Raw genomic sequence first — 16,418 nt, 5'->3', positions numbered from 1 at the left:
AAAATTTTTTAATGGTTATGAATTATGCTTCATATTACTTTGAAATTTTATTTCAAAATAATATGATCATATTATATTTCGATCTCGGGATATGACACATTTACTCTACGATCCTACATGCAAAGTGAGAAAGTCCGTCATAAGTGAAAGAAATACGTATTATGCTGCCAAGAAGGGCTTTCTATCATGAATTTAACATACCGCAGTTGCACTTCTCTCAGAGAAAAATACAAACTAGCCTGCCAAAGTCAAACCATTAATCATCCGTGATTTCTATTTCCAGATAAGGGATGTGGGCCATGACAGGCCAATATGCCCCTTTACCCTTCAAGCACTGTTGTTTTAGAAGCTGACAGTCCCTGATACAAAGTCTTCCAAGTTTTGCAGGTAAGCCTTCCATTGGTAAGCACTGAAGCTTAGAACACTCAGAAATTTCTAGCTCTTCAAGCAATGTCAGATTATAGAGGCCCATGGACAGAGATCGCAAATTTGGAAGTCTAGCAATATATATAGACACTAGAGTTGTGGGAAGTGGACACTTTTCATCTGGAAAGGAAACTATACCTGGTGCACCAACAATGGTCAATTCCCTGAGAGAGGATAGGGTGAGAAGGTTCCATTCTGACATGGGCTGCTTAAGATTCTTACAGTCCCAGATCACAAGTACCACTAGGTTAGGGGGCAAGCCACCTTCAGGAAAAGAGACAAGACCAGGACAGTCACAAATTGTTAGAAACTGAAGAGAAGTGAGACTCAGCATTTGTTCAGGTAGAGACCTGACACTGATGCAATCGGAGATATCAAATTTTCTCAGGTTGGGAAGATGCATGCCCGTTTCTGGGAAGTATTTCAGAGCAGGACACTCACTTAAGTTTAATTCTGTCAGATGAGTGAGACTTTGTAAGCACTCGGGCAAGCTTGTCATAGTCTTACATTTCGAGATAGAAATGAACTCAAGTGATGCATTTTTGTGCAGCATCTTATCAGAAAGGGGTTCCAATTGGGAGCAATTCCAAATCTTAAGTATTTTAAGGCTGGTGGGTAATTTGCCTTCTGGAAATGAAATGAGAGAAGGGCAACCAATGATCTCCAAGTTCTCAAGATGAGATATGCTGCTTGTGCTTTTATCAATCTGCATCAGTCCCTCGGGTAGAGACGTTAGACCTTCACAGTACCCAATTCTCAACCGTCTAAGTGTGGTAGTTATCCTGCCACTTGGAAAGCTTGTGAGAGCAGGGCAATCTTCAATCTCCAATTCTTCGAGAGGACAATTAAGCATCATCATCACACTAGGCAGAGACTTTAGAGCCCTGCAATCTTTGAGCTTAAGATTTTTCAGCATAGGTACAAAACTTGTCTTGGGAAAGAATACAAGATTTGGACACGATTCAATTTGCAAATCCACGAGAGATGTGAAGGCATGCATCCCCCAAGGAGGCTTCCATGATCCCAAATCTTCAAGACTTCTAGATAAACCTTGCTCATTTTCAGCCAATGACCCAAACTGCGAACAGCCCCTTATTTTCAGACACTCAAGAGAAGCAATATTCAATAGAATAGCACCCTTCTGCCATAATGATGTCAATCCATTGCAGTTGGAAATGACAAGAACTCTAAGTGCCCCTGGAAACTGTACAACCCCATTTTGGAGGCACTGAAGCTTTAGCATACTCCTGGGTGTGACTGATGTTAAAGGAGTTAGGCCAAGAATGCTTCCCAGCAACTCTACATTGCAATATTCTATATTTAATTCATCAAGAGATGAGAAATTCATAGATGAACCTTCTAACTTTGGGCAATGCTTAATTACAAGTTTCAAAAGAGAAGGAAGACGGCTAGGCAACTTTCCACTCAACTTGGGACAATCCTCTACCACAAGTTCATGGAGACAAGGAAATTCTTCCACCGAGTCTTCATTAGCTTGACTAGGGGAAGACCAGCATGTCCATTCCAACATATCCTTAAACCTTAGAATTTCCAATGAAGGAAAAGGCTTAACAGAAGGAAAACCATGTCCATAAAACTCAACATCCACCTTTTGGACACTATCCATGCCTATTATGGTCAACATTTTTAGTGAGGGTAGTCTCCCAAGTGATGGAAGACTTATGCTCTTTCTACATTTACAAAGTTCTAAGCACATTATGTTAGTCAATGAAGGATCACCCAACCAAGATGGAAATTTTTTACCGCCATAGAACAGAATACTGAGCTTCTCCAGATTTTTATGAGGTAGCAGCATGTCAAGAACATGCATTTCAGCTTCCTCATTTTGGCGATCAGGGCTCCATTGCAAATCCAATGCAGTTAAGCCATGCTTGTCCTTGAGATTAGCATTGCTAGCATCTTGAATATCTGAAACATTTTCCAATCCCAAAATGGAAAGCTCCCCCCGCAGATGCAACAAGCCCCTTAATTCACTAACAGCAGACCCAATGCCCTCGCCCACAATGAATTTGGTCAAAGTCTGAAGATTTTTCAAATTACCAATCTGAAATGGCATCTCCTGTAAATTACCAGTATCAGTAAGATCGAGAACACGAAGGTTCTCTAGATTTTTGATAACTTCTGGCAACTTAGTAAGTTCCTTGCAACTTTGCAATATCAACGTTTGCAAGTTGAAAAGAAAACCCACAGATTGAGGTAACTGTTTAATTCTACAGCGAGACAAATTCAGGTAGCGTAAATGCTTCAACTGACCGATGGAATTTGGTAACTCACTGATGCAATAACCAATCAAACATAGCACTCTTAAGCATCTCAACCTTGGCAGCTTATTCTGTAATACATCACCACTTAAATAGCAACATGCTGCCCAAGGTGGCATACAAGTTGGCAATGCAATCAAAGTTCTTAAATTCTTCATCTGACAGAGTATTTCAAATCTTTTTCCAACATCGTATTGTTTACGAAGGAAAGATAAATGACGAATCTTTTCAACAACAGTGCACAACTTATCACCCTTGAGCATATCCCTATCTTCAAAACTAAAGCATATTTCTTCAGAAACAGATTGAGCTAAATCATTTATGAGGTCGTGCATAACAAATCGAGTTTTGTTGCTGTTTGACTGCTGGAAAAATGATCGTGAGAATAACTCATTAAAATAATCCAAACCTATGTCCTCCATTTGCCTCTTACCTTTTGGCTGTTGTAAGAAACCCTCTGCCATCCACAGTAGAACCAACAAATCCTTGTCAAATTCGTAGTCCTTTGGAAATATGGCACAATAAGCAAAGCATCGTTTCAAATAGGAAGGAAGAAGATGGTAGCTCAACCTCAGAGCTGGAATTATGCCACTTCTTTCTTCAGGTAAATCCCATATCTTGCTCATCAAGATTTCCTCCCATTCATCCCGATTTACTTTTGTGCGAAGGAGTCCTCCCAAGGTCTTAACTGCGAGTGGCAACCCTTTGCACCTTTTCACTATTTGCTCACCAACCACTTTTAAATTTGGGTATCCATCAAAATTGTTAGCTCGAAGAGCATGCCAAGTGAATAATGAAAGACAATCATCATTTGACAATTCCTTCAAATGGTATCCCACATGGTTAGCCACGACTGCTGCAACTCTTTCATTCCGTGTTGTAATCAGTATTTTACTTCCAGCTGCGCCTGCTGCAAAGGGTTTGCATAGAACATCCCACTGCTCATAGTTCTCATTCCACATGTCATCTAAAACGATCAAAAATTTTCTCCCCAACAACTTCTCCTTTAGCCGCATTTGAAGTAAATTTAAATCCTCCAACTTGCCAATATCAGAAGCAACAGCATGAAGCAGTGTCTTTGTCACCCTAAGAACATCAAATTCCTCGGAGACACAAATCCAAGCTCTCAATTCAAATGAAGTCTCAATTCTCTCATCATCATATACTAACTGAGCAAGAGTAGTTTTACCTACACCTCCCATACCTACAATTGGAACCACATCCATTTCACCACCATCCATCAACAAGTTAATAATAGCATCTTTATCCCTTTCCCTGCCATAAACATGAGACTTATCAACAAGTGAACTGGTGGGCAGCCTCTCAAGCACTTTCTCAGATCTCCCTCTATGAATCTCTACTAAATTCAAATAACTCTTTTGTGCAGCTAAGTCAGCCAATCTTGCAGTAATTTCTTCTATTTTGGACTTTATCTTAGAATCGAACTTAATTGAATTCGAATTGATACCACAGAAACAAGACGGAAGGATGAACTTCCATACCTTATTGCTGCTTACTGAAGGCTGAGTCTGCTCCATTAGTTTGCGCCGCAAAGCTTCAGTAGCAAGTTCGTCAACAACATCTTCAGCATCAAAAGCAACGTCTTGTAAATCCCTGAGCCAGAGTTTCACAGCACGACTTGTGGTTTGCTTTTCTTCAGCATCCTCAAGCAAGGCATTTATTTTAAGCAACAATTTCTCCCATTTTTTCATTTCGGCTACAACTTGTTCATCCCGTGTGAATTTAAGAAAGTCAGGGGACGACAGCGTTTCAAATACGGAGCGGAAGAAAGCAGAGAGCACAGCATCAGCAACAGTGGATACAATAACCTCCATTCTAAAGTAAAAGAACTCAAATTGATAATGAAAGAGGCTTTCGGTGTCCAGAAACTCAACCCTGCGAAAGAGTAAAGACCCTTTGGAATCTCAAGCTTCATTTAGAAGGATAATAAAATTGATTACAGATTGAAAATAATCGTAAAAATTATTATAATTATAATTAAAAAAATTACTATAATTATAATTAAAAAAATTTAATAAAAAATTTATGTTAATTTGATTTTATTAAAATTAATTTTTAAATTCAATTGAAAATACAATAAATTTAATTACATCATACCGAAAGTCCATGAAATTTAATCGAAAATTTAGTGTTGGATCATTTAGAGATAAAGATGGTTATTTAGTAATTTAAAGGGTATAATAATTTTTTTTTATGTTAAAAGTCTTTAATAAATAATTAGAGATAATTTTAATGTTTGTGTAAGCTATTTGTTACTATGATATTTTCAATGCTATATCATTTAAACAGTATTCTTGTTGTCTTTTTAATGGTTTTCTATCACTAACTATAAATATGAAATTTAGACATCATAAAAGTAACACACATCACTTCATTTTCTTTTCATTACTCATTTTCTAACCTCATTTTTTTTTTTATCTATACATCAAAATGCAAACACAAAAAATATTCCATTTCTTTACCTCTCTTCATCTTTCTTTTTTATCCTTTCAGAAATACTTCAAAACTAGAAACTTGGCACAAACATTTAGGATCATGGTGGTGAGATTAGTATTACGAGGTTGAAAATAATAAAAAAATAAAATTAATTATTATAATAATAAGATTAAAATTAATAATAAAAAATATATTTTGATGCAAATACATATATAATGATAAGATGAAATATAATGTAAAAAGAAAATAATTATTAAAAATATTCAATAAAAATTTATATATAATAAAATTTATAGTATATTTTTTATATTTATGAAATTAATAAATACTTAAAATTTATTATAATTATTTTATAACAAATAATAGTGAGATTAAAGTTTGTATATAATAAACTTCTAATATATTTAACATTTATGAAAATAATAAATTATTTAAATTTTTGGACTTAGGATTATTTAATTATTTTTTAATAAAAAATAAACAACCAAATAAATTTATTGACTAAAATAAATAAATAACTAAAACTTGAATAAATATTATAAATACCGAATTTTATCTGAGTCTACTAGATTAATCTTTATTTTCAAGTTTTGTTTATTAACTTTTTGATATTATTATAAAAATATAATAATTAAACAAAAAACAAAACAAAAACAACAAAAAATAGAAATAGAAAAAACAGAAAACCGGGGTGGCAGTGATGCCTTGCATGACACCATTGGCCACCCACCCTACTACCAGCACCATACCCTGCACTGCCAGAACTCTCACTAACCACCACTTACTCCACCCACCTCCCAGTTACCCAGGCCCTTAAAACCTCAACTTTTTCCCCATCACAGATCTCTTCCACTGATCAGTTTGCCCAAAGTTCCTTGCATATCACCCAACCCTCAAAGTCTTAGTCTCTACACACCCCACAAGACCTCTCTGTGTTCTACCTAAGGATCGACCCCTATCAAAGCCTTCACACCCAGAAACCCCAACTCTCCATTACTTAGAAAAATCTCAGCTTCCCACAGTGCTTCTAGCCCCAAAACATATTCCCCTAACATCACCCAACATCCCAAAATAATCCCCTCTCCCCTACAACTAACCACGAAAAAAATCCATAAAAAACACAGTCCTTACTGAATTGGTGAAGAAACCAATGCCAAGCCACCTGCAAAAAATAAAAAAAAATTCATCAGTTTTGGTTTTTTTTTTTAAAAAAGAAGAGACTGAAAGCTTTAAGCTCCGATCTACGCTGATAGGAGCTGTTTCTGGCAAAATAGACATCGGATCTGAAAAATCACGTTGAGGTGAACGTTTGAGAGTTTTTTGTGTTTTCCAGCCACCGATGACCATTGGCAACTACCGTCGACGGTGACCTAGGCGGAGGTCAGCATGACAGCACGAATGTCAGTGACCAAATGCCGACAGAGCCCCTAGAGCTCTTTTTGGAGCTCTGAAACTTTTTTTTTTGGGCAGAAAGGTTAAAATGAGCTATAAAAAAAAAGGAAGTTTTATATAGAAAGCTAAAGTCCAAAACAATGTCGTTTTAGGCTAAGAAGGATCCGTGTATGGATCCAGATCTGATCGAGATCCACGTAAACCGACCCAGTAACCCACTTCAGTCAATTTTTAACCAGTCCAAACGAACTGTCAGTGAACCGGTTTAAACTAATCTGAACCATCGAACCGCTGAACCAACCGTCGATCAAACCAGAGTTGATCGGATCGTTAACCGATCTGGTTCAAGTATTTTTTTTTACTTTTTTATTTTTTTTGAATTTTTTATGTATTATTATTTTTGTTATTTTAAGTTTTATTTTTAATATTCATGCATGATAATTTTTTTAAAATTTGTTAAAATAAATATTTGATTGTTTTTAATAAAAATAAAATGAAAACAACTAAGACAATAATTAAAAATATATTAAAAATGGTAAAATAACAATAATAATAATCTAAAAAATAACAACAATAATAGAATAATAAATTTTTTGTTTTCCCTGTCTAGATGTTGGAGGGAATAATAAAAAAAATACAATTTTGCCTAGATGTTATGAAATTATATAAAAAAATTATAAAATGATAATAATAATAATAATAATAATAATAATAATAAAAATAAAATTAACAATAATAACAAAAAGTTTTCATAAAAAATATATGAAAAAGTTTAATTAATTTTCAAAAATCATAAAAATCGAACTTGTTATGAATGTTCCCTAGATGTTGAGAATTTTTGGAGATGTTCGTGTTTTTTAAAGATTAAAAAATCTAAACCCTAACCCTAAAATCCAAACCGTAAAACCCTTAAACCCTCGAAATTGAAACCCCAAATCCTTAAAACTCAAAAACTAAAACTTCGAACCCTAAAATCCAAAATCCAAAACCTTTAAATCCAAAACCTTAAAATCTAAAATTCTGAAAATCTCAAATTTGATACACATTCTTGAATCATCATCAAAAAGTCATCAAACCTTAAAAACCTACCCATGCCCTGAATCTATTCCTAAACTTTAAGGATATATGTGAAAATCTCACATGAAATGATTTGTTACCAAATGCTACCTAGATGATGAAGTATTTAAGAAACTTTATTTCATTAAGTTTTTCATATGAATCCTTAATTCACTTTAACAATAAGGTTAATAACTGATTAATAAAAAGGTATAATAATAAAATGAGATCTTAAATATAAATAATCACACCTAAGCTCTGCCTAGATGATGGAGAGTCAAGGAGGTCTCATTATATTTAAGAATTCAATTTCAAAATTGCATTTCATCATTACGCATAACATCTATTAATGCATCTATTTATTATTGATTGCACTCAATTCCCATGTTTGTCCTTTTACTTATCATTAGTTGTCTAATAATACCATCGTTGGCATTTTTGCATAAAAAATGTGAAATAAAACAAAAATAACATCCCGAGGGGAATAATTATTGATACTTTGTTTAGATGTTAGAGAGTTATCAATAATTATCTTTTTCAAAGAATGTTATTTTTATTTTCAAGGGATATCATAATAAATATCAGTCAAAAGTATTATCTTTAAAGTTTTGCCTAGATGTTAAAGAATTTTAAAATAATTCTTTAACTTAGAGATTTCTTCGATATTCCTAAATAAAGAATTTTGATAAAATCAATTTAAAAAAATATAAAGGGGAATTTATATTATTAAATATCAAATCAAAACCATTTCATCCAATATTGAAAATAACATATGATTAAATAGTACCAATTTATGGTATTGTGGGGGCGCTAATCCTTGTTCACACGTAACCGACTCCCAAATCCAATTTGATTTTCGTAGAATGAAATTCATCTTTTTGATAAACTTTAAACCCGTTTTTATAGTTTTATTAAAAAGATAAACTTTTGGGTGACTAATCACACCCTAAAAAAGATTGGTGGCAACTCTTTTTTTATTTTTTTTATTTTAAATTTTTTTACATTTGGTGGTCCCAAAATCGTTACGACAGCTTTGCGACTCCATTAGGGACTTTTGAGAGTCAAGCTAAAATTTTAATTATGCGCTATTAATAGTTCTTGGATTTAATTGATTTTATCTTATATTTAATTTAATTTCTTTTATTTTAAATTTTCAAAATATATATACATACAAGTTAATAAATAAAATAAATTGCATGTTAGTTATTACTTTATTTTGATTCTGTGTTTATGATTTATTTATGTTATTTTGACTAATACATTACTTTGTACACACTTTGCATTTTCACTCGCATGTATGAGCTTTAGACCCGGGTTCTATCCCTTTTAAGAGGAAATAAAGTAGCTACGCTTTCGTGAGGTGATAACCTCCGCATTTGCTAGCGAAACACTTCCACTCAAATTGAACATTTTTCATTCATAGCCTGTAATGGTTGAGGATCGGGGTGCTTTACTAGTTCAGTGTGGACATCAGTGAGGAACAATTTAAGAACCTTTAGATGAATAAATCCTCACTTAGCATATAGAGAACCTTAGTGGATCAGCCTTCGATAGAGCATTGCCTTTTTGTAAAAATAAGAGAAAAATGTTTTCTTAAAGATTTTTTTTTTGACATATATTTCATTCCTTTGGTAGTTATCCAAAATTTACATTTTCATGAAATATTTTAGAATAAAATGATTTTTTAACATTATCCAACAAGCAAAAAGTAAAAAAAAAAAAAGGCAAAAAAAACATTTTCAAAGATTAAAGGTTTTCTTAGATTCTTTGTTTATTGACCGAATAAAGATTAATCTTCAAGTCCTAGTTATTTTGTGTGAAAAAAATTTTTCTTTTTCTTTTTTTGAATATTGTTTCATCTTTTTCACTTTCATTTGATCTTTGATGTACCCATATCTCATTCTCATGATAATAAGATAATACATGCATTGCATCTTATCCACGTCAATGTTTAGTACATGCATCCCATGTTATGCATATGTTGATAAATGATACATGCCTTCCATATGCATCTTAATGGGTAGTGCACACATTTCGTTTCATTACATATTTAAAGGTAGTATCAGTTTCACTATGTTGGCATAACACAAGCATTGCATTCCATGTAAAAATATAGTGTGCACTTGATAGTTCATGCATTCTATACAAGTATGTTGCATTAGTCACAAGTATACATCTCATCATTCATATAAGTATGTCATTGCATTTCATGCATATGATTCATGAATAGTAAGGTTATATGAAGTATATATTGCATTTCATATCTCACCATCTCTATAACATAACATTACATTCTTTGCATATATGTTCATGGTTAACGAAAATTTTCATTTAGGTCCTTGTATGTATAAAAATTCATTGTCATAAGCATATATGCATTTCATGACATTCTTCAGTCATTATATTCATGTGTTCATAAACATATTTTGTGTCATGTAAGTTAAAAATTATTTTTGTGGCATTCATTTAGTAAGGGTAGTAATCTAAAATTTTTCATCTAAGTCTCGGATTAAAATATCTGTCTTGGTGAGAATTAGAGTGACAAAAATAGAAGATTAATTGGAAGCAATGATTAGTACTTTGGAGTTGAATCGAGATAAATTTTGACTCAAGCTTCGAGAGATAAAACAATAGATGGCTCAATTTATAGAAATGGTTAAAGGTAGCAATGGAGTTGAGTTTGTTATTCCTCAAAGATCGTTGTCACTTTCATCAAGTCAAGATCTTATTAGTTTCAGCACTTTTTCAGAGCATACTAAGGCGTTGGGTGATTTGAACAGTGACCAAAGTTTGGGTGAACTCAAGAGAAGAATGGGTAAACTAGCCACGTAAATGACTGAGCTCAAAAGTTTGATTTTCAAGAATGAGTCACATGGCTTCAAACAACCTTCACCAACTATCCTGAGTCCAGACCGACACCCAAGTCTTTTTTATGACTATTTTCAACCTCATTTCCAAGCACTTAGGATTAGGTCTTCAAATTTTATGCAACATTCGAGAATTTCACACCTAAATCCATCACTTTATATTTCACAATTGCTTGTTTAACATGCTATCCTATCACCATATTCTCAGTCTAATCTTCAACCCAAAGTTTCTCAATTACTTCAAGACCAATTATACCACTATTTTTTTAGCAACACAAACCAACCATAGGATAAAAAGACTCTAGCAACACCAAAGAAAAAACTTTTATTGATCCAATACCCATGTCCTACATAGAGTTATACCCATTACTCCTAAAAAACTACCTCATTGCCCTTATCCCTATTGAACCCCGCAAACCACTTTACTTTAAATGGTATGACCCTAGTGCTCAATGTGAATACTATTTTGGGGTCATGGGCTATTCTCTAAAAAATTACACAGCTTTGAAACATAGAGTGCAAGGACTGATGAAAGTCGAATATCTAGGTTTCAACATTAAAATGAAGCCAGTTATTCATAAGAATCTTTCATTGATCCATGTCAAGATAGCAGGCAGTGTTGCAAGCAACAGTAAGGTTGGCCATGATGATGAATAAAATGTAAAAGTTTTTAAAGAAAAAAGTTATCCTCTCTAGCAATCATAGTCAACTATTTTTGGATTTTTTAGGCAAGATGAGAGGGAATGAGAACAGGTCTAACACTTTTTGGCCCTAGCCCTACATGGTTCATGATGTGTAAACTTGATACTTTTGAGAATGAATGGACACTTCTTTTGACCTGAATTTTTTATGAATTGATGCCTTTGTCCATTTTTTATAATTGTATGTTTAAAGAAGCCTATGAAAAAATGATGGTTGTGAGTATGTCTTCACCAAATTTTTGAGGTGAAAAAAATATCTGCAAGAGGGAATTTGAGTTTGTCCTTAACAATAATAAAATTTGACTTGTACATCATGCATCATTTGTTTGAATTCATTGTTTTTCATGTTAGCTAAAGATAAAAATGATGATTGTGAATATACTTTTGTTAAACCTTCAAAGCCAAAAAATTTTTGATAATAAAATTCATGTCATGCATTTCTAACTTTTGATAATTAATAAAATGTGCAAGGATAGTTATCCTAGGAAACAAGATCAATTAAGTCTGTGCACTTATACTACACGAGTCGATACTAGAATCATGAAAATAAATATGTAAGTCGGGTGGACAGAATATAAAAGACCTAAGGAGAGATCAGGGAAACAATTATAGGAATACAACAGAATATGGACGAAAGTTGGCAGAATTAAAGTAGATGTTAGTAGAATTAACAAAAAAAAAAAAATTGTTGAAACACATAGGACAAGGGAAGAGACAACTATTGAGATACCATTATATCCAGCTGAGTTCACATATGTTCAAAACCCTCATATATCATAAGCCTCTCCAACAACTCATTAACCTTATACTGGCATTTCTACCAAGTTACCTTCAGTTCAAAAAAATGTCAATCTCGAGCCTACTTATTATGATTCCATTATTGTACCTAATGTAAATGATCCTAAAGAATTAAAAAAATTAAAAAGGGTGTCAAATCCATTAAGAGATACGATGATAAGGATAAATATGATTTGTTGAAAGAGAAACTTAAAGCAATTGAAGACCATGATATGCATAAGAGTGTTAATGCTAATAAGTTTACCCTAGTGCCTGATCTTGTTATTCCATCAAAATTTAAAGCCTTAGATTTTGAGAAGTAAGATGAAACGAAATACCCTTTAACATACATTATCATGTTCTATCGAAAGATGACAAGTCACATTTATGATGATAAGTTGTTAATCTATTACTTTTAATATAGTCTTACTGGGTCTGCAATAAGATGGTATGCTCAGTTAGACCGAAATAAGATTTGCTTTTGGAATGACTTAGTTAGGGCCTTCATAGCACAATATAAACATGTTAAAGATATGTCACCAGATAGGATATTCTTACAAAACATGAAAAAAAGGTCAACTAAAACTTTTAAAGAATATGCACATAAATGGACAGACATAGCAGCCCAAATACAACCAACCTTGTCAGAGAAAGAAATTGTTATTTTATGTGTCAATTCTTTGGACACTCTCTATCATGAAAGAATGATCGAGAATGTCTCTAAAAATTTTTCTGACATGATGATTTCTGACAAAATTATAGAGAATGCAGTCAAGAATGGCAAGATTAAGTTGAAAGATGCAATAAATGTTAAAAATGGTAGTACATCAAAAAATAATGAAGAGAAAGTGCAAGCAATCACAATGGAATGGCATTTACCCGATAACTTCATCCGGTATAATCCATATCCTTTTCGTCAACCTAATCACCTTATCACAAGCAATATCTCTCATAACCCATATCCTTGCCAACCAAGCCAACATTTAGGCTTTTCAGTAAATTTCATTCTTAAATGGTCATTCATAATCTTGTTCTCACATTTGAACTCACCATCTGACCAACAAAGAATCGAAAAAGGCTAAAGAATGATCAAGAAAAATTATCCATCCCTATTTTTCACCTTTTACCTTTACTAATGAAAGGTCAGAATATGCCTCTAAAAATAACACCAAATCCATTGGCAAAAGATTATGATCCTAATGGTAAGTGTGATTATCATATGAGAGCAATCGATCATTCAACTGAAAAATACAGATAGCTGAAAGAAAAGGTTTAAAATTTAATCAATAGTGGTATTTTGATGCCAAAGGTGATAGAAAAATAGAAGTTGACTCCATTCAATTGCCAAATATGAGGAATTGAGATGAAAAAGGAAGTTTCGAGTTTAAAAAAATAAAGATAAGATTTTTTTTGAATCTTCACTGTTTATGTATGACATGTGCATGGTGTACTTAGGAGTTATCTAACTTCTTTGAAAGAATTGAATGCTTTGGACCTTTTATGACAATTTCTTTTTATGCATTTGCTTGAATAAAAAGTCCCACATAAGTAATTTTCAGGATAAAATAAAAAAATAAAAAAATAAAAAAAAGAAAGAAGAAAAGTTTTCTTTGCAATAAAGATGAAAGGATTATTGAAGGAAATTATGATTACTATTAGGAAAAAGCCCATCAAATACCCTTACACCTTTTTGAATATTTTCATCACTCAAGTGACTTGACTCATCAACCATAATCCCTCAGGGAATGTGAGTTTGAATTCATACTTTAAAGGACCAATAATCTTTTCTTAAGCAAAGAACAAAAGATGTTAATTTTAAAAATTCATTTTGAATTTTTAAAAAATTAGATACTCTTTTAAATTTTTAATTGATAATTCAATGTGTGTCAAAATTTTGCTATGACCATAGACACAAAAATACTTGAACTTTTTCTCTTAAGTAACCCTTGTTTCATGTCTTAAGGCACATTGATTAAAAATAGACTCCCTTTTTACCTAAGACAATTTGTTTCATACCTTTATGCTTTTTTTCTTTCTTTTATAAAAAAAATAAAAATTTAAACCCAAAGAGCCTTTTTGAACTATGCGATCGATCCTATACAACTTGATCATCATTAGAACCTTGAGTGAAAAACAAGATGAGGCATAAAAAAAATAAATAAATAAAGCAAAAAAAACAAAAAAAGTAAAATGAAAAAAAACTCTTTTATCTTATTCTTTAATAATTTGTTCTTCGAACCAAGTGATCATGTTTAAAATAATGAATGTTCATCTTTTTCTATCCTTCTCATATATAAAAATTATTCACTTACTACCCATTTAAGCCTATTAATTAATTAATTTTTTTAAACCCTAGCCAAAGATCATCCTTTACATTGAGGAAAAAATAATGATATATTCAAGATCAACTTCAATGAAAGTGTTTGATATTGAAAGAATCTAACACACCCCTTGAAGATGAGAGTTCGAGTAAAAAGTGACTAAGGCTTCAATTGAAATCCCAAGAGTTCAAGAAAATAAATAAAAAAAAAAGATGAAGTTAAGTGTCTTTGAGAAAAAATGCACCTTGGAGATAAGAATTTGAAACTTCAGTTAAAATTAAAAAAAAAAAGAAAAAAAAAACGTATACCTTGAAAATGAGAATTCATAGCACAAAAAAAAAAGAATGAATAAGTTACTGAAATCGATGCCAGATATTTCAAAAAAATAAAAAAAAAAAGCAAAGAAAGAAAGTCAGAGAATACTCCTCAAGATCCTTGGCCTAATCACTCTGAATAATATATTTTGAGCCTATTTATCCATTTTTTTAGAACCCCTAACCCTGACCTACAGTACACACCTTAAAAAGTATAGTCTAATCAAATGTGAGCACTCAAATTGAAGAGCAATATCCTTGAAATTTTGTATATTTGTTGGTATTTGACAAGATATCACCAAGTTTTTCATTGATAGAAAAATTTAGCTATAAGGTAAAAACCTCAAAAGAATAGTTTGGAGCTAAAATCATTCTTGAGGCTCCAAAAGAATTTTAGAGTTTCAAGGTTTTATCCAGAATAAAAAATTTGATGCAAAACCTCTTGAAAGATCAATACCCATTAAAGACCTTACATTTAAAAAAAAAAAAAGAGAAAACTAGCCCTATCCTCTTCGTAAATCTTGTTCAAAAAATAATAGCTAGTTTTGACACACATTGAAGTATTATGTTTTCAATAAAAAAAAGTATTTTAAAAAATTATCTCTTTCATAAGCTCAAGAAAAATCTTAGCAACCTTCGTCGAGCTTTCCATGAGATATGCCCATCAGTGAAAGAAATGAATTGTCAATTACCCTCTATCCACAAGTATTCCAAATAATAATTGTCAATTTCTAAGAGATTCAGAAGTCTTGAGTTTTAAAAATTTTCATTTAATTGCAAAGATACTTTATGTGGGGCAATTTTTTTATCACTTTTGAAAATTTTAGAGATTATTTGAGCATTTTGTACATAATACTAAGATCAATTTTTTTCGTGAAAATGAAACATTGAAAATTTGAACAGAGATTTTTCGAAAAAAAAAGAGGGGCAAAAAGAGTTTTTGTATTTGCATTGCTTGCATCGTGAGAAAGACATTTGACTTGCAAATGAAAAAAATAAAAAAAAAAAGATATTCGTAGTTGCATCACATGCCTGTGCATCATTAAAGGGACATTTGCATTTGCATCACTTGCATCTATATCACAAGAAAGATATTCGTATTTACTTTATTTGCATTTGTATTTATATAAGACATTTGTATTCGCACCATAAGAAAAATTTGCATTTGTATCATAGTATCTGCATCCTAAGAAAAGGTATTTGTAGGGACATTTACATGAAAAGAACATTATCATTGTCAGATATATTTGTATCAAGCACTCACATTCTTACATTTACGTTAACATTAGTATTCACATCGACATTTCTATTAGCATCATTTAATGATGATAGACATTGGTATCGTGATTCCATTTATCAACTTTGTAAGCATCAAAAATAAAAAAAACAAGGAAAAAATATGAAAAAAATGGGCAAGTTTTTAAAGTTTCAAAGCATTTGTTAAAAAGGAACCGTTTTTAATCAAGATTTTAAAGCCTCTGTTTTAGGAGAAACTTTCTTCAAACAAGACCTTTAGAGTCTAAAAAATCTCTGATCAGGCAAAAATCATGTTTAAAAAGATTTTTAAAATTTCAAAGTTTCATTGCCTCCGATTGGGAGGATATTCAAAGATTTATAAATTTCGAAGGCCTTCGGGCATAACTTTCAAGACCTTTGGGCAAAAGATTTTTAAATTTTTAAAGTTTCATTGCTTCTAATTAGGAGGACTATTCAAAAATTTTGAGATTTGTAAGACTTTCGAGCATAATCTTTAAGACCTCCAGGCATAATTTTGATTCATGATATTATCCCAATAGATTCTTTATTTTTTGACTTGTGGTGTTAT

General features: G+C 32.1%; 1 protein-coding gene across 2 annotated transcripts; it reads right to left on the bottom strand.

Annotated features, from left to right (window-relative positions):
- Positions 1 to 142: 142 nt before the first annotated feature.
- Positions 143 to 4,649, bottom strand: LOC111304518 (putative disease resistance RPP13-like protein 1). 2 transcript variants are annotated; one of them, XM_089750817.1, is made up of 2 exons: positions 4,211 to 4,341; positions 143 to 3,983 (listed from the first exon to the last, which is right to left on the bottom strand). In XM_089750817.1, exon 2 carries the CDS (start codon positions 3,947 to 3,949, stop codon positions 257 to 259), a length of 3,693 nt encoding a protein of 1,230 aa, XP_089606943.1. In that variant the 5' UTR covers positions 3,950 to 3,983; positions 4,211 to 4,341; the 3' UTR covers positions 143 to 256. The 2 variants fall into 2 exon arrangements, with proteins under 2 accessions (XP_089606943.1, XP_022756852.1); XM_022901117.2 differs by having other exon boundaries at positions 143 to 4,649.
- Between the last annotated feature and the right edge of the window lie 11,769 nt (positions 4,650 to 16,418).

This window comes from Durio zibethinus, chromosome 21, assembly GCF_047325235.1.
Source record: "Durio zibethinus cultivar Kanyao isolate XHJ-2024 chromosome 21, ASM4732523v1, whole genome shotgun sequence".
NCBI classification, from domain to species: Eukaryota; Viridiplantae; Streptophyta; class Magnoliopsida; order Malvales; family Malvaceae; genus Durio; species Durio zibethinus.
The sequence above is the reverse complement of the archived record's forward strand: the minus strand, read 5'-3'. Positions and strand labels throughout refer to the sequence as shown.

Bases quoted from the DNA above. Each gene is read 5' to 3' on its own strand.
- LOC111304518 (XM_022901117.2), bottom strand. From the start codon at position 4,543: ATGGAGGTTATTGTATCCACTGTTGCTGATGCTGTGCTCTCTGCTTTC.